The sequence below is a fragment of the Vipera berus genome (genome assembly GCF_964194415.1).
Source record: "Vipera berus genome assembly, chromosome: 1".
Classification (NCBI taxonomy): Eukaryota; Metazoa; Chordata; class Lepidosauria; order Squamata; family Viperidae; genus Vipera; species Vipera berus.
The window spans coordinates 226,553,588-226,573,139 of record NC_138202.1 but is presented as its reverse complement, the minus strand read 5'-3'; the positions used below and the strand labels follow the sequence as shown (position 1 = coordinate 226,573,139).

Here is a 19,552-nt window from a genome sequence, read left to right as displayed (position 1 = left end):
AGCCATTACTTAAATGGGCATGAATTAGTTTCATCTTTCAGGGTTTTTTTCTATTGCTTTGGCAGACTCTTCACATTTTGTTTGCAAAGCTAAAGAAAATGTCTCTTGAATCACTAGTGTTTGTTCTTTGTAACGGTTTTCAGTGAAGACAAGTTAGAGAAAGCATAAACTACCTTAAGTCTTTGGTTATGCAGGTCTCATTCCATAAATGATAATGCTACATTTGTAAATTCCCACCTATAGTTAATCTCTTTCTTAATCCAGTATGCCTGAGTGAAAGGCCTATTGTGGACAATTATCCACTGTGCCCAAGGTTTAGAAAGCAGAAAAGGCATAACAGATTACCCAGCCCTAAGGCTCTGCCATTGGAGAAAAGATTGGAGGTTATAGCATCATAAGTCTCTTGCCCATTTAGAACTATTCTAAACTGCCCAGTTATCATTTCCTCATATATATATTGAAAAATAGATTGCTTTTTATTTCTTAATGTATTATAGCAGGGGTCTTCAAACTTGGCCCTTTTATGACTTGTGCACTTCAATTCCCAAAATTCCTCAGAATTCCACACTGGCTGAGGAATTCTGGGAATTGAAATCCACAAGTCATAAAAGGGCCAGGTTTGAAGACCCCTGTATTATAGAAAGAAGTAGAAAAATTACAAAATACAAAAGTCTAGGAAAGAAATTCCAGAAAAACTACAAAAACAAAACAATAAAAAGAAAAAGGGGAAACACGCCAATATGTCACATATTAATAAAATGTCTAACTTTCTAAATCTATCTTAAGGGAAAAATATTTAATGATTGTCTATAATTATGAAATACCATAAAATCTATACCACAAAAACATATTGACTTATTTTTAATTAGTAAAGTCACACATCTTTTAAAGCTAATCTTTAATAACAGGAATATTACTTTTCCAGTGTCTCAAAAATATTTAGTAACACCTCAATACAGGCTCAATACAACCATAACTCTCCACAAATGATCAGATTCCAAGTTTGGAGATATAATTGAACATAGTATCTACATCAGTAACACTACAAAACTTCCCCATAAATCTATGTATATTAAAATATTATTCCAAATGGATGTTAGTGATTCGTAGGACCAAAGCAAATGTTTGCAACACCTCAAATTTTGTACATGATCAGTTTAGAAAATCTGATGTCTGTCTTTTCAAATACATTCTTTGTCCAGTAAACTCAAAATAAAATCTTTTTTAAAAAATGATTTTATTGAATTTTATAGGATTAGGAATAAAATAGGATTGGGTTAGGGATTAGGGTTTAGGGTGGGATTAGGATCAGGATTGGGGTTGGGATTAGGATGGGGTTAGGATCAACATTGGGGTTATCCCCCAATAATGCTTTCATTCTTTAGCAAAGAGGCTATTGTCCGGGTACATATGTTCAATTAACAATAGTTAATATAGTAAGATATTATATAGAGCCTTGGTGGAGCAGTGGGCTAATGCCTCCTTAAGTAACACCAGCTGCCTGCAATTAGTGCAGGTTCGCGTCCCACCAGGCTCAAGGTTGACTCAACCTTCCATCCTTCCGAGGTGGGTAAAATGAGGACCCAGATTGTTGGGGGCAATTAAGCTGACTTTGTAATAATGCCACTTGGGGGTGTGTGAAAGCCCTAATAAGCAGGCATATACATAGAATGAAGGCTACTGCTAAGCTTGTAAGCCACCCTGAGTCTTCAGAGAAGGGCGGGATATAAATGGAATTAAAATAAAATAAATAAATAAAATAATAGATAACTGTAGAAAATGTAATAAATGATAATCAAAAACAGTATCAATTAATCAATACATATCATTCTTCTTGCTAATATATATTCAAAATAACATATCACATTCATTTCTCACTAATTCATTTTCCTAACCATTGGTAAAAATTATCCCATGTTCTATAGTAAATTGAATCTTCTTTCTCTTTAATCTCTAACGTCAGTCTATCTATTTCTGCACATTCTAAGATTTTCTTAATTAAAACCTCTTCAGTTGGTAAGTTTTCATTTTTCCAGTATTGGACAAATGCTATTCTCACTGCTGTCAGTACATGCAATATTAAATATTCAGTCTCGTTCTCATAATTAGGTCCTAATATTCCTAACAAGAACAATTCTGTCTTTTAGGCATCTTTTCCAACCATATATGTATCTTAACCCAAAACTTTTTTGCTAGGGCATGTTCACCAGATATGATAGTAAGTACCTGGCCTTTGTTTACATTTCCAGCAATTATTCGAAGTATTTTTAAACATTTTCGCTAATCTTACTGGTGTCATATGCCATCTATAAAACATTTTATACAAGTTTTCTTTATATGAGACTGCTTTAGTCAATCTGAAATTTCTATCCCATAGTTTCTGCCAGTCTTCCAAATCTATAGAATATCCAAAGTTTTTTGCCCATGTTATCATTGTTTCTTTTACTTGTTCTTCTTCCATTTTAAATTTAGCAGAAATCTATAGAGTTTCCTAATCAAATTTTCATCTGTTTTTAACAATGTCTGATCAAATTCTGTCTGTTCTTTATAGAAGCCCATTGTCTTTAGATCTTTTTCATATCTTGTTTGAATTTGCAAATATGGCCACCATGCTAAATCAATACCTTGTCATTGTAAAACTTGTCTATCTTTCAATTTCCCTTCATTATCCAAGATATCTTTATAAGTCACAACTTTGTCATAGTTAATTAAATTTAGGTAAGCAAAAGCTTCCATTGTTGAAAGCCATTCAGGTAGCTTAATATAAATTTTCTTCTTTATTCTTTCCCATTCTAGAAGTACATTCCTTATAAAATGGGTTTGAAAATATCTGTGTGTTTTATTCTTTCCGTACCATAGGAAGGTATGCCAACCAATTTGTAAGTCATGTGCCTCAAGGTAAAATAGTCTTTTATTTCTCAGCATTATCCATTCTTTAACCCATGGTAGAATAGCTGCTTGATAATACAGTCTCCAATCCGGGAGTCCAAATCCACCACTATCTTTAGCTTCTTGTAGCATTTTCACTTTAATTCTTGGTTTTTTCCCTTGCTAGATGAATCTCAGTACTATTGTGTTTAGCTCGTCCAAAAAGACCTTCCCCAATTTTACAGGAATCGTTCGAAATAAGAAGAGTATTTTCAATAAAATATTCATTTTCACTGTAGCTATTCTTCCTAACAATGAAGATGTTTCCACCTTTCCAGATCCAATTTTATTTGTTTTAACAATCTTTCAAATCTTTTGATCTGAAATTAAATGTTATTTTTTATAGAATATTGCTTAGATTTTAGTAGATGGAACAAAATTCCATGTTTATGGGTTAAAATTAATATTATTAAAAATGAATATCATTCCAACATTAATCTAGATATCAAGAGGTGTTCCAATGTTAATCACAAATAAATATTTTTTTCAATAAGTAGGATACTGGGGAAATATATATGAGAAAGGAGGCCACCTATGATTTCATTACCTAAATTGAGAGTATTTATTCAAATATGAATTTTGGGAATGGGAAAGGAATGATACAAGTGATACAATGTTTTCAAAATATTATGGGTCTTGCATTTTATCAACTACCACTATCTGGAATGAGCATCTAGTAAAGTATCAACCTCTGTTGGATTGAGCAATCTCTGAGCTGTGTTGGAAAGTTTTTATGTATTTCCATTAAGCTCCTGGTAATTGCTAAGGTTGATATATAGTAGACAGCTTTTTTTCTGGGATTATGATCAACTAGTCATATTTGGACTTAGCTGGGTCATAGATTGGATTTTGATATTGAGGCTTTTATAGTGAACTGAGATCATGAAATGAGGCTTCTGTTGACAACCGTTGAAATGGCTGAAGCAGGAAAATTGAAGAAAAAATACAGAATGAAATAGAGACAGAAATACCCAAACTGCAAGTTCTTACAAAGAAAAAAGAGTGAAAATTGCTTAAAAGATTTAAAACAATTTCTTACTGCCTAGGTGTAGATGGAAGATATATATCTCTTTATATTATTAACTGGCTTGCAATGCAAAAATTTCTAGGTGATATCTAATCATTCTTATAGTAAGTTTTTTTCCCCATTTTTTTAATGTTAAGTTACTTCCAAGATAACTCTTTATTTTATCTATCCTTCACCATTTACTCCAATTACAAAACAATTGCTAAAGTTTTCTGAGAATAATATAGTTTGTTTAATATAAATAATTTGTTATTCCTTCCCCATTCCCCAAATTCACTTTTTTTACACTTTTGCTATTTCAGTAGATAGCAAGGAGATACTGCAGCTCCATTTTATCATGCTTCATCATTTGTCTCTTAGGCATGCCAACAGTGTACAGTATATATATTTGATTAAAAAAAATACATGTAGAGATCTTTGACCCAATATTATCATATAGGAATCAGGGATGAGGAATAAAAATTCTACATCCTTCATTTAGAGAAAAAAGCATCCAGAAAAATTATGTAACATTCTTTAGTTTGCTTTAATTTACATCTAATTTACATCTTTTATAACATGTATTCTTTTCAACACAGTGTGTCATATGAATAGAAATACAGGATACCAATTTAATAAATAAATAGAGCATCTCCCTGCTCTGGGCAACTGGGCAGAGCTATTTTACTAGATGTAGCCCAAATCAACTGCTTCCTGCATTGTACGTTCCATAACAAGGATAGAATTGCTGTCATGCATGATGCAAACAAGGAGCAATCCTTTGAATGAAATGTACAGAAACACAGAATAGAATGCGCATATAACAGATTATCAAGTGTATTTTTACTCCCATTCTGAATAATCATTAAAGACTTTACTACGTTCTCTCTTTTAAATCTGATAGTTATTACCTGTGGACCACCTCCTCAGGTCCTGTATGGAAAGGTGGAAGGATCTGATTTCCACTGGGGATCAAGTATAAGCTACAGCTGTGCTGATGGGTATCACGTTTCCAATTCTGCTATCCTTTCATGTGAAGGTAGAGGAGTATGGAGAGGAGACATTCCACAGTGCCTACGTAAGTTCATTGAGATTAAACATTTTTGTTTTGTTTTTTTAAATATACCTACTGTTTCATATTGTAACGTGCACACTTATGACTGAGAATATAGCAGGAGTTACTTAAAGTCAACAGGGAATATTGTGTACAAGATAAAAGCAGGCAGGACAGCAATTTCTCTTTAATGCAAATGAATTACAGCTGGGAACGGAAAGTATAAGTAACACTTTCACTTTGAAATTCCGTGCAATATTCAAAATACTGAATGTGGAGTTCACTTCTGGCTATGTTACAAACTCAGGTGTGTTTTTGAATTTAGATTCTCCCAAGAGTTAAATATGTTTTGGTTGCAATTAAAACACATTCCTGATAAAATTATATCTTCCAGTCTATCACCTCTGGCTATTTCTAAACAGCCACTGGTCCTACCCCTTTTATCTTTTTGTATAGATTCTGCTTTTCTCCTAAAACTGATATGATATGATATGATATCAGCCAGCCATTCTTCCAGCTGGCTAGGGAGATGGTACAAAACCAGCAACTACCAACTGCCTGCTTGCCTCATTCTTTCCTCACTGAATTTGTTTTTCCATTGAGAGCAAGGTTAGAACTAACATATTAGCAGTTGGGCAGGGGAAATTAATAGAAGCATCATAGTACTTTGGCTGCAGGAAAGAAACTGCCTGTTTTGCTAGAGGTCTTGATAATTACCTAAGCCAATAATTAGATGGCTAATCTTTGCAAACTGTACAGAATCCTCAAAATGTTTAGGAGATACAATAATCTCTTAATTAAGTCATACAGATTGATTGATGTTTACAAGTAGAAAATCCTTAAATTGTCCCAAATAACTCATTTTAATGGAATAGGGGCTCAAAGCATCCTCTATGTATCAAAATCATTATTTATTTTTAATTGAAATATATACAAGAGATCTTGGTGAAATGATGCATAAAGATATGCATTATCTGTATTGCATTATTTGTACACACATATGAAAGCATTCTGAATATATATTGATCTATTTCTGTTAAGTTTTTGCAAACATTTATGAAAACAAGATTGCTTTCTGTTGCCAAAGTATATTGATTAAAAACATTTTTAAAGGCATCTTAATTTTGTTATTAAGTCACCAAAGGTCATTAATTGACTATTTAGGGTATTTTGGGGAAAAATAGAAAAATCAGATCTTCCTGATGATTTGGGCAAGATAACTTTTCTGAGCTTGTCACAAAGTTATTTTGCTATCTAAATCCGTAAGAGAAAAATTTCAATGGAAAAACATCCTTTGACTGATTGATTTTCATAGTTTTTACATATTCCAACCTCCATGCTGTCCATAATGTACCCACTATTTGTCTACTTCCCCCACGGATATAGTTACATCAAGCCTTGTGATTCCCATTTCTCATGGGTTCTCTTTTCATTTTTTTAGTCTTGAAAACGATTTAGCAATAAATAGTGTGGCTCCTTTTATCTTGAATCAACAAATGATTTTCTCGTCTATTTCTTAAGGCTCTACATTAATATTCCTTCTGTGTAACAGCTGTCTTTTGTGGAGAACCTGGTGTTCCAGCTAATGGGAGACTCAGTGGTAAAAGTTTCACCTACAGATCTGAAGTCACTTTCCAGTGCAGACCATCTTTGATATTGATAGGATCTTCAAGGCGAGTTTGCCAAGCTGATGGTACATGGAGTGGAATTCAGCCCACATGCATTGGTAATTTATTTGTTTATTTGCTACCATTGAGCAACGAAAAAGAAACAAATCGACTAAGTTATTTGGAAGGGATTTGAAGAAATATTTAAAAGGCAAGAAATGGTTGATCTTATCTGTATGGTGATCTTCTATGCTGTCAATATTTTAACAAAGCCTAAATATATTAATGAGGGGTTTTTTTGTGCATAGTCAATGCATCTTTGTCTGCTGCTAAAGGAACAAAATGTACTGCTACTCTACTAGCATCCTCTATCCAATAAGAATATGAAAAATCTAGTAAACATAAATTAATCTAGATCAGATTTAACTTTCAATCTATTAAGAGGATATAAAAAAATATGCCCCTTGCATTCTCTATTGATACTAAAACTCTGAGTTCAGAGGTTTTCCTGCACTTCCATTTAAACTTGCACACAATTCATTGCTATAACCCTGTTACTAAATGGGAATAACTAAAATGTCAAGATTTGCTTCAGAGAGTATGTTACATTTGTGAGATATTTATTTTTGTTAAATAATAAAACACTGATAGATGCAAACATCAGTTATATATGACACAAACAATAGGAGTTTCTCTAAACAAAACTTAAGAAATTGCTCCAGCCAGTAAAGTACCAGACACAGAAGCACGGCAAGGCTGTGATAATGCTAAAATCTGACTTGAGAGGGATTCTTACCTCAGTCTCTCTTCAGGTATTCTCTCTGGCCACTCATTTTTCACATTTCCCTATTGATGAACAATATGTGAAAGGGAATTCTGTTCACATTTGTCTGTATACAAATAGTTTGGGTTTTTTTTCATCACCTTTAAGAATGTACTACTCAAAAGTACAAGTTGGGAAAATAAGGAAGATGAGGCAAAATGAACCGGGGGCTTTTTGGACCAAGTCATTTCCATTCCTTCACATATTTTCAGCAATTATACAATCAAATGAATATCTGAACAGGGGGTTGTGTTCATATTAATTTAAGGTGGTGCATTAAGACCCAAAATGGAACCTATGTGTTATTTTATATTTATTATACTTCACTTAATTTAGTGCATTATAATTCCATGACATTCAGAGTTGTATTGTTCCCATTTCCTACCCCTCTTGCCTACCTGCCTAGTAATGACAAAATTCAGCCAGCTATCTGTATAAGACAAAGCAGTTTGACTGTCTCCTCCATATCATAAATAATACAGCAATCACTCAATCCTGCACATAGTTATTTTGATGACCTCATCTCAATAGCTAAGTGTTGATTTGTATTTTGGCTCTGTTGAATTAATTCTCAGTTTAAAGGAACTCAAAAGAGCACAATTCTTTTGAAGTCATATTCTTCTCCCTCTGAAATAGCTTTATTAAGTTAAAAAGAATCTAATTTTTGTCTTCTCACATTTATCTCTGTAAAACAGCAGTATTTAGCAACCATGTGAATCTATTCAAGAGCAGCTCACTTCATTAATGCAGTACTAAAATGCTAAAGATCTAAACGAAAAAGAAAGAGATCAAAATACTGTATGACTGCTATGTAGTTTCAGTTATTGTTCAAAGTATTATTAAACACACTGTGATATCCAGTAAGCTGGTTTCAGTTGTTGAAATTTGCCAACAATTACTATATGATATTTATATGGCAAAGAATAGAGCAGGGGTGTCAAACTCAATTTCATTGAGGGCCGCATCAGCATTGTGGTTGCCCTCAGGGGGCCGGGTGGGTATGGCCAGGGTGGGCATGGCCTACTGGGTGGGCGTGGCTAGAGTCTGTATGACCTACGCATCAAGGGTGCCTATGGGGGCCTGGGCAGGAGTGGGTCAGATCTGAGGGTCTCTGGCAGAAGGAGGGTCTCTGGGCCAGGGCCAAGGCAGAGGGGGCCGTTCCCTCACTGTTTCCAGGATGGCTTCGTGGGCCACATGAAGCCACTTCGCGGGCCGGATCTGGCCCCCGGGCCTTGTGTTTGACATGTCTGGAATAGAGAATAACCTATCCAACAGAGAGAGAGAGAGAGAGGGGGGGGGGAATGTTGCAGATAGCTGATCAAAATGTCCCCAATCTCAATTCTTATATTTCCATTGATTGCTGTCTAGAAATGTTTATCAAATTTACCTAATTAATTTTTTCAGCTATCTCTGTCTCTGACCTAATTTGTACGTGTATGAATTATGGAATCATCCCACTTTCTTAGAAGTTCTCATTATAGAAACAGTCCCTCATGCAAATTGTGGGGGAAAAAAGGTATCTAGATTGTTGGGGAAGAAAGCTAAATAGAAGGTACAGACTTCTCCCATCTCCCTATAATGCTTAGCCTATTCCTGGGCAAGGCAAAGAAAACAAAAATAAAGGTGCAGGAAAAAATGCTTATAAAGAGCGAGGCAAACTGAGGAGAGAATCTTTGGACCTCCCTAGTCAATGAGTGACCTAGAAACATCAGGAAACAGTGGATGTAACTTTGTGTTTGAGGTCAGAGGCCTTGTTCCCCTTTCTCAAACTGCTTCAAGCCCTCCTGGTTTACTGTGGGGAAATTCCATGGTATTTAGTTAAACTACTATACTGTTAGGAAATTATTCCTAAGATCATCTCATCAATTAAAAGCTACAAAAACCAAAGTTATCAGATGCTCCCTCTTATTTTCAGGGTAAACTCATTCAACAGAAAGGATATAATTCTGTTTCAAAATGTGATGAAGACAGGGAAGAAATTCAGTAATGTTGTTTTAACATCTTATGGTGGCAGGAGAGGAAGACTTTGCATATTCTATCACAGGACAGATTCAAACATTAAAATTTCCACCAGCAATATGAGATGGTAATAGTCTCAGGAGGGTTGTATGACACACATTTCTGTTTACCATAATAATAAACTGGCTGTGATTGATTGGACTCACGACAAAAGGGCTGTAACCCTGCTATAGCATTTCTTTCTTGATTTATAGACATGCTGTTTAAGGGTAGTACCAAACCACACAAATATTTGGACATTCATCCTCACAGGGAGGTGATGTTGAAGTAAATCCTAACTTTAATTAAATATTCTAAGACAAAGTGTTTTATAATAATAATAATCCTTTGTAAACAGCACTTACTCAGAAGAGGCCCTGCCTCCTTTTCAACTGCTGTAGCTTCAAGATACTTTAAAAAATCATAATATTATTTTCTGCTGGAGGAATGTTGTTTTATTTTCCCATTAGCAGATGCCTAGGCAAACTGCTGATGAAAGTAAAAGTCCCTTGATTGTTCAAGTACTTTAAAAAAAAAAAAAAACTTTGTGTTAGACTCCTGGCCTCCTGACTGCTGAAGCCTTTAAGATTTGCTTTGTAAATAAGTCCATTATATATTCCAGTGACTGATTGAACTGAAAATCAAACAAATTTGCTTTAAAGGTAAAGGTAAAGGTTCCCCCTCACATGCGTGCTAGTCGTTTCCGACTCTAGGGGCCGGTGCTCATCTCCATTTCATAGCCGAAGAGCCTGCGCTTGTCCCAGGACGTCTCCATGGTCATGTGGCCGGCATGACTAGATGCCAAAGGTGCATGGAACGCTGTTACCTTCCCACCGTAGTGGTCCCTATTTTTCTACTTGCATTTTTACATGTTTTCGAACTGCTAGGTTGGCAGAAGCTGGGACGAGTAACAGGCGCTCACTCTGTTACGCGGCACTCGGAATTCGACCCGCCAAACTGCCGACCTTCTGATTGACAAGCTCAGCGTCCTAACCCACTGAGCCACCACGTCCCTTACAAATTTGCTTTATTGTATCCTAATTCTATTTTATAAGTACACTGGAAATTACTAAGAACTAGTGTAAAATGAGTAAAATATCACCCTTACTATAAATACAGTAAGTGTATGAAGAACTTTTCTACTGTAAGAATATTTAGTGTTCCTTTGTACCCAAAAATCTGTTTCCTTCTTTCTCTTACAGGATTCAGAGTACTTTGTCCCTGGGTAGCCTTTTATAATTGTTCATAGGAATGATTGGCATTCCTGTTGCTAGATCCCATGATAATAGTAATCAAATACCAATTTCCAACTCAGTCAACAACAGCCAAATTAAGGAATAACCAAAAACACTCCCATCAACACTGACAGGGCAAGCCACTTATGTATAAACAGAAGGCAAATCCCGCTCATAGCGCTGATTGTATTACCTAGTGGCTAATGAAAAATCTGCAAAAAAACAACAAGCTCAGAGAGCACCAAGACCCCAACCCTTAGCTACAAATATTCTCTTCTATTGGAATAATAATCTTATAACAAAACTCTTCCTTAACATTGGCAAGAATATGTACTGCTGAAATCACCACAGCTTCAGAACATATTTTTTTCCTTTCTGACAACAGGCTACTTTTATTAAATACATGTAAATTTTGTTACAGCTGAAAGGCACTAGCATTTTGTTACTACTTTTGCCTTTATTTTTGTTAATATAGCATCATTAATATTGTTGTTGAAGTTGGTCACTTTGACCTCAATAGAGTTCTACTCACAATATGAGACTGACAATGATTCTTTCCTTCTGTAAGCCTGCATGCCTCCTGAACAGATGCCCTCATGAATGCTATGGGAAGTGGAGCAGAGCATCACAGGGGAAATTGGCAGTCACTGCCTCTTTTTCCTCCAGTGGATACTCACTGCTGGATTCCTTCATTCTCCTGCTTGAGCAGGGGGCTGGACTAGAAGACCTCCAAGGTCCCTTCCAGCTCTATTCCATTCCATTCCATTCTCTGTCATCTTCTAGGCGACATGGGCAGCATATAAGTTTAATAAATAAACAAAATAAAAATAAATAAAAGCTCAAGGTGCCCTTCTGAGGATAACACAAACAGAACGTGATCTAAACATTAACACTTACTCTAGTTATGTTGATATGAAGCCTAAATGTTCACATAGCAGAAAAATAACCTCAATGTTTCATTCATAATCAAGTTTTAAAGAATAATTAAAAATTGCGGAGCTTTGATATCCTACACCTACACATGCAAAAGTTTTCTTTAAAGACACATATAAATATACGTACAGATTCTGTGCTGCTAGAATTAAAAGAGTGGTTAAATGTTCAGAGGGATAAATAAAATAAATGCATCATTGTATTAAGCACTATTTAAGGAAGCTTATTTCCCATATCTTGCTACAGTCTTCCCTGTATTCCCTAAATCTGATCTGGAGTGTTGATCAGCCTAACATAAGTGATCTTATAAGTAGGTCTGTCCCTTTGTCCATGCTAGACCCGACCTAGAGATGGTGCATAATAGGAGGATTTGAGATTTGCTTTAAAACAATTTGGTAGGGTTTAGAGATCTGCAAAGAAAGCAATTAATTTCTGTGATCTGATTCCAATATTTTCCTCTTACATTATAAGCTTACATAATGCTTGATCTCCTTGATTCAGTGAAAAGTGTGCCTAGAATTAATTAAGAGATATAACTTTAATTTTCCATTCAACCCACTGTTATCACTTTATTAAATACACTTTTTATTACAGTCATGGCTTCAAAGTGCACATATTCTTTTAAAATATGGAAATAATTTTTAAAATGACCCTATTCATTAGAACCTACTAATCCATTTCATACCTAATATGTTTTCAACTACAGATCCTGCTCATAACAGCTGCCCAGACCCTGGAACACCACATTATGGAATCCAGAATAGCTCCACAGGTTATGAGGTATTGTTCAGGGTTTATTTTTGCTATTGTATTTTGAGTATTTGTAATTGTATGCTTTTATATGCCTTTGAGTCAGTGTTGATTCCTGGCAACAGCAAAGTTTTTAGAAGTGGTTTGCCATTACCTTCTTTCTAGATTGAAAGACAGTGACTAAACCAAGATGACCCAGATTGCTTTATGCCTAAAATGGGGCTCCAAATCATAGTCTCCCTATTTTTAAACTGGGACCTTCAACATTACACCAAATTGGCTCTCATTGTATAGTTTAGGATGACCAATTTTGATTTCCCTAGAAATCTACATCTTGTGCCGTCAGTCTTTTTTTCATCAGCATTTAATATTCTTTATCATTTTTATTGGGAAAAAGGAGAACTTTGCTTAACTGAAATATCAAAATGAAGAGACCTAATTTGTGCTTTGCAATATAATATGTGAACTGTATCTCAATAATTCTTTGGTTAACATCTTTCTCAGAATTTTGCAATGCACTCATCAAAATGTAATTTATCTTGAAATATAAAAATCTTGCTAATTTTGTGCATGGGAGAAAACTTCAGATCAAATCCATACATTAAGAAAAAGAGCATACAAAATGATATTGAAAAAGTATTGTAAATAATAATGGAAATACATATATGACTACATATTTGCATACTTGTAATAACATAGATTGTGACTGAAGAAAGGTAAATATCATAGAAAGTTACATTTGTTCATCAGTGACATCCTCGGACAAGCGCTGGCTCTTCGGCTTTGAAACGGAGATGAGCACCGGCCTCTAGAGCTGGAAACGACTAGCACGCATGTGCGGGGGAACCTTTACCTTTACTTTTTTTTACATTTTGAAATGCCACTTCCATCATTTTCACGATGTCTTCTCCATTAAATCTAGTGGAAAATTTAAATGTAAAACTTTATTGCAATATTCCCAATCAAAATGTAAAAGCAATTTTCTCCCAAGTAATATCAGAGTTACAGGCCAAGGGGTTGGCATTGATTAAATAAACAACAGAATTGTCCTTCTGCAGATACATGAATACATTAAAATCTATTTCAATAACTTTGCAAAGGTCTTAGGATAATTAAGAAGACAATGTGTTTCTTCTAGGGTGTTGATTCCTATCATATGTCATTGTTTAGAATGGTAGGAAAACACCATAAGCTTTGCCTGCATGATGGAAGGGGTGGTTTCGCCATCATTTTTTTTAAAAAAAAAAGCTAATTGGTTTTGGAGAAAATATTTCTAACTTTCCATTATAATTACTTAGCCTTCATGCTTTGAGATGAAACCATTGATCTTTATCCTGCCAAGTACAACCCTGACTCAGTGGTGGAATTCAGCCAGTTTGCACCAGGTTGGCAGAACCAGTAGCTAATTGTTTTGTTGCCCAGGCCCAGAATGGACTTCTGGAAGCGGCATCCACACAGAGAACCGGTTGTTCATGTATTTGAATCCCACCACTGCTCCTACCCCAAAAAGAGGGGAAGAGGGAGGAAAAGCTATATGTTGAATACAAGGGAGATGATTATTTGTTATAATTATGTTATGATAGACCAGGGGTGGGCAACCTTGGCTCTTTTATGACACATGGACTTCAACTCCCAGAATTCCTGAGCCAGCATGGCTCAGCTTGGAAACTTCTCCTTTTCCCCTCAGCATGGCAGGCTCAGGAATTCTGGGAGTTGAAGTCCACGAGTCACAAAAGAGCCAAGGTTGCCTACCCGTGTGATAGACTTTGCTTTAAATGACATTTGTGTATTCCTTACCACAAGCCTTTTATTCTAAACATGCAATGGGGAGAAACCCATTCATTATATAGAAATAAACTGTATAAGTAATTTAGTTAAAATTATAAAAATCAGTTTTTTTTAAAAAAAATAACTTCTTTTAACGATTTGCCATAATTTCTCCTTTTTTATTTTTCAGGTAGGGAGCAGGGTCTTCTTCAGGTGTAGAAAGGGTTACCACATTCAGGGCTCTTCTACAAGAACATGTCTTTCAAATTTAACTTGGAGTGGCATACAACCTGAATGTATTCGTAAGTAAAACAAAAGTTACTAACATTTTTTTTTAAAAAGCAAGATATTCATTTTTATAATATTTGACATTACCTATAAACTGATTTGCCTAATATGTTCCAATGGATCTGGAATAATCCTAGTGTTCTGGGGGGGCAGGATATTTGCATACAATGTAAACCATGTGTCAGGACCCACCCCAATCCACGTCTTAGGAAAACAAAAACTCTTGGAGTCAGTTCTAATCCAAAAGGAATTTTTACTAGGACATGTTTGGTTGTGGAAATATAAGACAGGACCTGGTATTGTTTTACAGATTGAAACTTTATAAAGAGTTCCCGGTTCACCCCACTTCCCTCAACCCCATTTGGTCAGCCCCCCATCATTTACTTCATGTCATCCCTTTCGTGGGAAAAAGGGAACTTCGGATCTTTACGGTTATTGCCTTCTTCCTTTACAGATTCAAATGGAGACACAGGCCAGATGCCTTCTCCCCTAAACCTTCCCCTTTGTTCCCCCAGTTCAAAAGGTTTCCCTTAGTCTTTGAAATAACCTAAGGCAGGCTGAATCCACTTCCGCTCATCCTTCCTCAGGAGATGGCAGAATCCAGGGGGGGATAATGTTTTAAACATACATTTATGAATGTGATATAAATGGATTCTGACACCATGTGGCTTATAATTCTTCCAAAGAAGTCAGTGACTGCTTGACTGAAAAGGCTATTAAATTTCTTAGATTTCAGCCTTCCCAAGTCTAATCATCTGTATGACTCTCTAGATTTGGAAATTCTAAATTCTAAGTCTCTTTCCATTAAAACTTTAAAAAAAATCTCCCAATTGATTATGTATTGTCAACTTATTGACTCTTAGTGACCACATATTTTCCATGATAATCTCCCAATCAGTATCTGCTTATTATTGTTATTAGTACACATTTCCATTCTGGTTTCTCAGCTTTTCATTGCTTCAAATTTATTCATTTCTCTCCCCCATTAACATACAAGTGCATGTTGATACAATATTTGAGGGGGAAGATAAAGTTCTGAATATATAGCTATGCAGTTGCCACAAAAGGGTTTGTTTGTCAGTAAAATATTTGCTTTACTTCCCCAATTTTGCTTTATATCCAGTTTGTTTACATCTTTTATCCTGAGAAATGAATATCCAGTATTTTGGGATTTCCTGTCAGTTAGAAGCCATCAAAATGCATATTTAGAAAGTGCTTTGATGGAAAACAAAATTAAACTTAGTTTCTTATCTTATTTCAAATATAATGTTTACAAACATAATACAAAGAGGAAAATATTGTTACAATGCAGCTATAGCCAGCGTAACATAGTAAAAGCTTATATTTAGCAGTTCATAATAAATGTATTTAGCAGAGAAATCATTTCTGAAATTGGCAGAGAGAAAATAGATCCTGAAATAACGTTATGGATCACTGTCTAATTTGCAAAATATTTTAGCTTCTTCATTGTAACTTCTGTGCATCACACACATGAATATTCTTGAACTGAACTGTTTTCTTAGGCCTGAATGCTCCCACCCACTGTGCATGTCAGAAGGATTTACTTCTTATTTACCTGAATTCTTTTTAACTGTGGCTGGGAATGTTTAGTCTCATTATGAGAGTAGATTAATAGTTGGGCTTATTTCAATTATGTTTTCCATTGTATTGTTGATCATTTTCATGATTCTTATTGTTGTTTTCTTACATGTTTCAGTAGGTTGTGTTCTGCCAATCCTACTGTTTATTTCTATGACCTTGAAAGCCAGCTTTAGAAAATGAGTTAATCATGGCAATATGCTGCCATCCTAAAATAGGCAATCTTTGTCTTTCTGTTTGATTGAAAGTTATCCCAGTTGGCTTAACCCATTGTTGCTTCACAAATCAGATATGAGGCAATCATTCATATTGGTTCAGTTATCCAAGTAGCAAGGTGAAAAGGCAGACTAAATAATTGAAGGTCTCAATGTTAATTGAAGGCATCAGTTATACTGGTCAGAGATATCTTGTGTTTCCACCAGTTCAATTGCAACTATGAAGAAATATTTGTGATATGTCAGCTTTGAAGCACTGAGATCTCATCTAACCATTGCTAAAGAATACACTCTGTGGGCCTAGAACAGCCATATACTGTGACTGTTTTCCTGATGAGGAAATAATCAAAAAGGGGTTCATTAAGCCACCCTATGCTATGTTGGTGATATCAACGTCCTTGATGCCAAATAATAACAGGCATTCAATGAGACATAGGTTTTCTACATTGGGAAAGATATCTCTGTAGGTTTTATATAAAAAATGGGGATGAGACTTTGTCTGGTATTTAAATGAAAATCAGAACGTTTTTTCTTTTATTCTTTGACTAGCCTCTATGCTTCATAGCATACAGCAGCTATATATTGGATTAGTTTTCCTCTGAGCTTCTTGGACAGGAAGGTAATCAGATACAGCTGTGGGGAAGGAGAAGAGGCTGGCTAGGGTCCTGCAGGAAAAAAAAAAGGTAGAAGCAGGATGATCTGGGTACCAATGTATTCAGTGGGGGAAGAACTAGACATTTCTTGACTTTATGGGGGGGACACCATCTTTAGTGTAAACACCAGGTTATGTTTTCCTGGGGGATAAATTTCATGGCATCTCATGACCATTCCTCCCAAGATAACCTGTTGCTATAATCATCGAAGGCAGTTGCTGCCTGACTTATATTTCACCCCAGTGGCTAGCCATATAATTGAGGACATGGCTTTCACTAAAGACTGGCTTTTCCACATCAAAGCCAATGAGCTTGTAAGTTAGGAAACCTGGCCCATCTTATGGGACTTTGATTGATTGAATCTGATAGGTACAAACTGCCAACCTTGAAGAGACACAACAGCTTCTAGATGCAACGTCCATCAGCTGACCAGTTCCTAAATAGCAACAGCATTACAGGCATTAGAAGCATTTTCTTTCTCTGGATTCTTTGGCTCAGGTTTTGGACATCCAAAATCTTCTCAGGAAGATATTGTATACATTATTTTGATTGGAGATCTTGATTCTTAGAAGTGAGTTTATTAATTTATTTAACTAATATCAGTTGCCAAAGCAATTTTAAGCATTGTACAAAGACCAAAGAACAATTTAAAGCAGTCTAAGCCTGCTTTACAAGGGACGCGGTGGCTCAGTGGGTTAGGATGCTGAGCTTGTCAATCAGAAGGTCGGCAGTTTGGCGGGTCGAATCCCGAGTGCCGCATAACAGAGTGAGCGCCTGTTACTCGTCCCAGCTTCTGCCAACCTAGCAGTTCGAAAGCACGTAAAAATGCAAGTAGAAAAATAGGGACCACTCCGGTGGGAAGGTAACAGCGTTCCGTGCGCCTTTGGCGTCTAGTCATGCCGGCCACATGACCACAGAGACGTCCTCGGACAAGCGCTGGCTCTTCGGCTTTGAAACGGAGATGAGCACCGGCCCCTAGAGTCGGAAACGACTAGCACGCATGTGCGGGGGAACCTTTACCTTTACCTTTAAGCCTGCTTTATGCAAACAATAAACATCATTGGACTAAATAAAATCCAGGGACAATGCTATTCCAAAGAGTAGGGGTGGCTACAGGTAATACACCTCTTCCAGAAAATGTCATTGCCTTATTGATGGGAACAGAAATATATCTGCCCTTCCAGATCTTACTGGATGGGCAGAAAAATCAAATAAGAAGGTACCATATATATTCAGGCTTTAAGCCATGTAGGGTTTTAGGGTGACAACCAGCACTCTGAATTGCTCACAGAAGTCAAGGGGTAAACTCTGCAAAGTAGAGTTGTCATATGAGTGAAATGAGAGACAGTTGTAACTAGTCATGTTGCACACAATGCACCAAGGAGTTCTATGTAATGCTGAGATTTGGACTCAGTGGCTCATAGTATGGCAGATCTAGTGGGCTGCACAACACAAGAGGTAAAGCCTATTTTTAGAGATGTAGGGAAAACATCAACATGGAAGTCCTTTGAGGCTAGTGAAAGCTTTTGCTTTTTTCCTATTTTATTGGTCTCGTTTCTATCATTAATGATTGATTTGAGATGTTATCAGCTCTTTAAATTCAGCTTCTGAAATGTTCCATCTCTTAAAAAATTTACTTAGCATGTTTTATATTTTATATATATTTTATATTTCAGCTGAACTTGAAACTATTTTATAATTTTTAGAAAGCTTCCATAAATCCAGTACACTTTTCTTTGAATATTTCTATTATCTCATCTTATGCCTGTTGTTGAGGAAGCTGGCTTCTCTTTAAGAAAATCCTATACACATTGAGCAAGTGAGCAGAGAGCTTTCAGAATTGATCCATTATGTATACTATTCCATAAGGACAAGGAAATATTGTACCCCCATATTAGCTTCCTATTCATGTTTCCACTTTGTACTCTACTGTGGTACCATTTTGCTGTTATATTTTCTTCCCCAAGCACTTCATGAAAGTCTACTCCAATTCTTGGCTATTTGGTGAACTTTATACAAATGCTGCCGCTTCTACTTTATAGTTTTTCATAGCAAGTATTGTCAGTTTCTTCTAAGAGAATGATCTGTTTAAGAAAGATGAATATATTTCATCCCATGTGGGGCCTTTCTGATTGGACAATAGCTGGTCCCAGCCATCAATCTTTGTTCACCCTTCCTGCCTCACTATCCAGGTTGATTTGATGCTTGCTTCATTAATTGCCTCATCATACTTTGCTAGTGTTCCTTGTATGTGATACAAGAGACCACAGTAAAGGAAAGCAGGTTGCTTACCTGTAAGTATAATTTTTTAAAAATAGCCTTTTCATTCACACGATTCTCTTCTTGACTGGGACTGGGTGGGGAGCTGTTTGCTCACGGAATTCAGGCAGCTTCTTCAGGCATGTACAGTAGGATGGAGCAGTCAAAGACCACTAAAACAATTTTGGTTCAGAATGTTTTCAAAAGCATAATAAGCCTGTTTGTGGAAGCACAGATGGCCACTCCAAGAGCTATAACTGCAGGTAAGCAGCCTGTTTTTTTTCTTCTCTTTTTCCTTGTTACCTCCTAATGATTGTTGATGCATCATGTGCAGGACAATGTGGTGTATTGCAGTATGTTCAGATTAGGCTTTTTCACATTTCTTTCTTACATTGTTTCTTTATTAACAACATAGAGAAACACTGAACAACAGTATG

At 36.0% G+C, this 19,552-nt stretch overlaps 1 protein-coding gene across 1 annotated transcript in view; it reads left to right on the top strand.

The window, feature by feature from the left end:
• Positions 1-19,552, top strand: part of CSMD1 (CUB and Sushi multiple domains 1) — a gene marked incomplete at its 5' end in the record, with an annotated part of 1,150,904 nt that overhangs the window by 1,112,651 nt on the left and 18,701 nt on the right. Inside the window, 4 exons of the mRNA XM_081335496.1 lie at positions 4,839-5,012; positions 6,541-6,714; positions 12,291-12,364; positions 14,292-14,403. Of these exons, the coding sequence (XP_081191622.1) occupies positions 4,839-5,012; positions 6,541-6,714; positions 12,291-12,364; positions 14,292-14,403 (534 nt within the window). The remainder of the gene's footprint in view (positions 1-4,838; positions 5,013-6,540; positions 6,715-12,290; positions 12,365-14,291; positions 14,404-19,552) is intronic.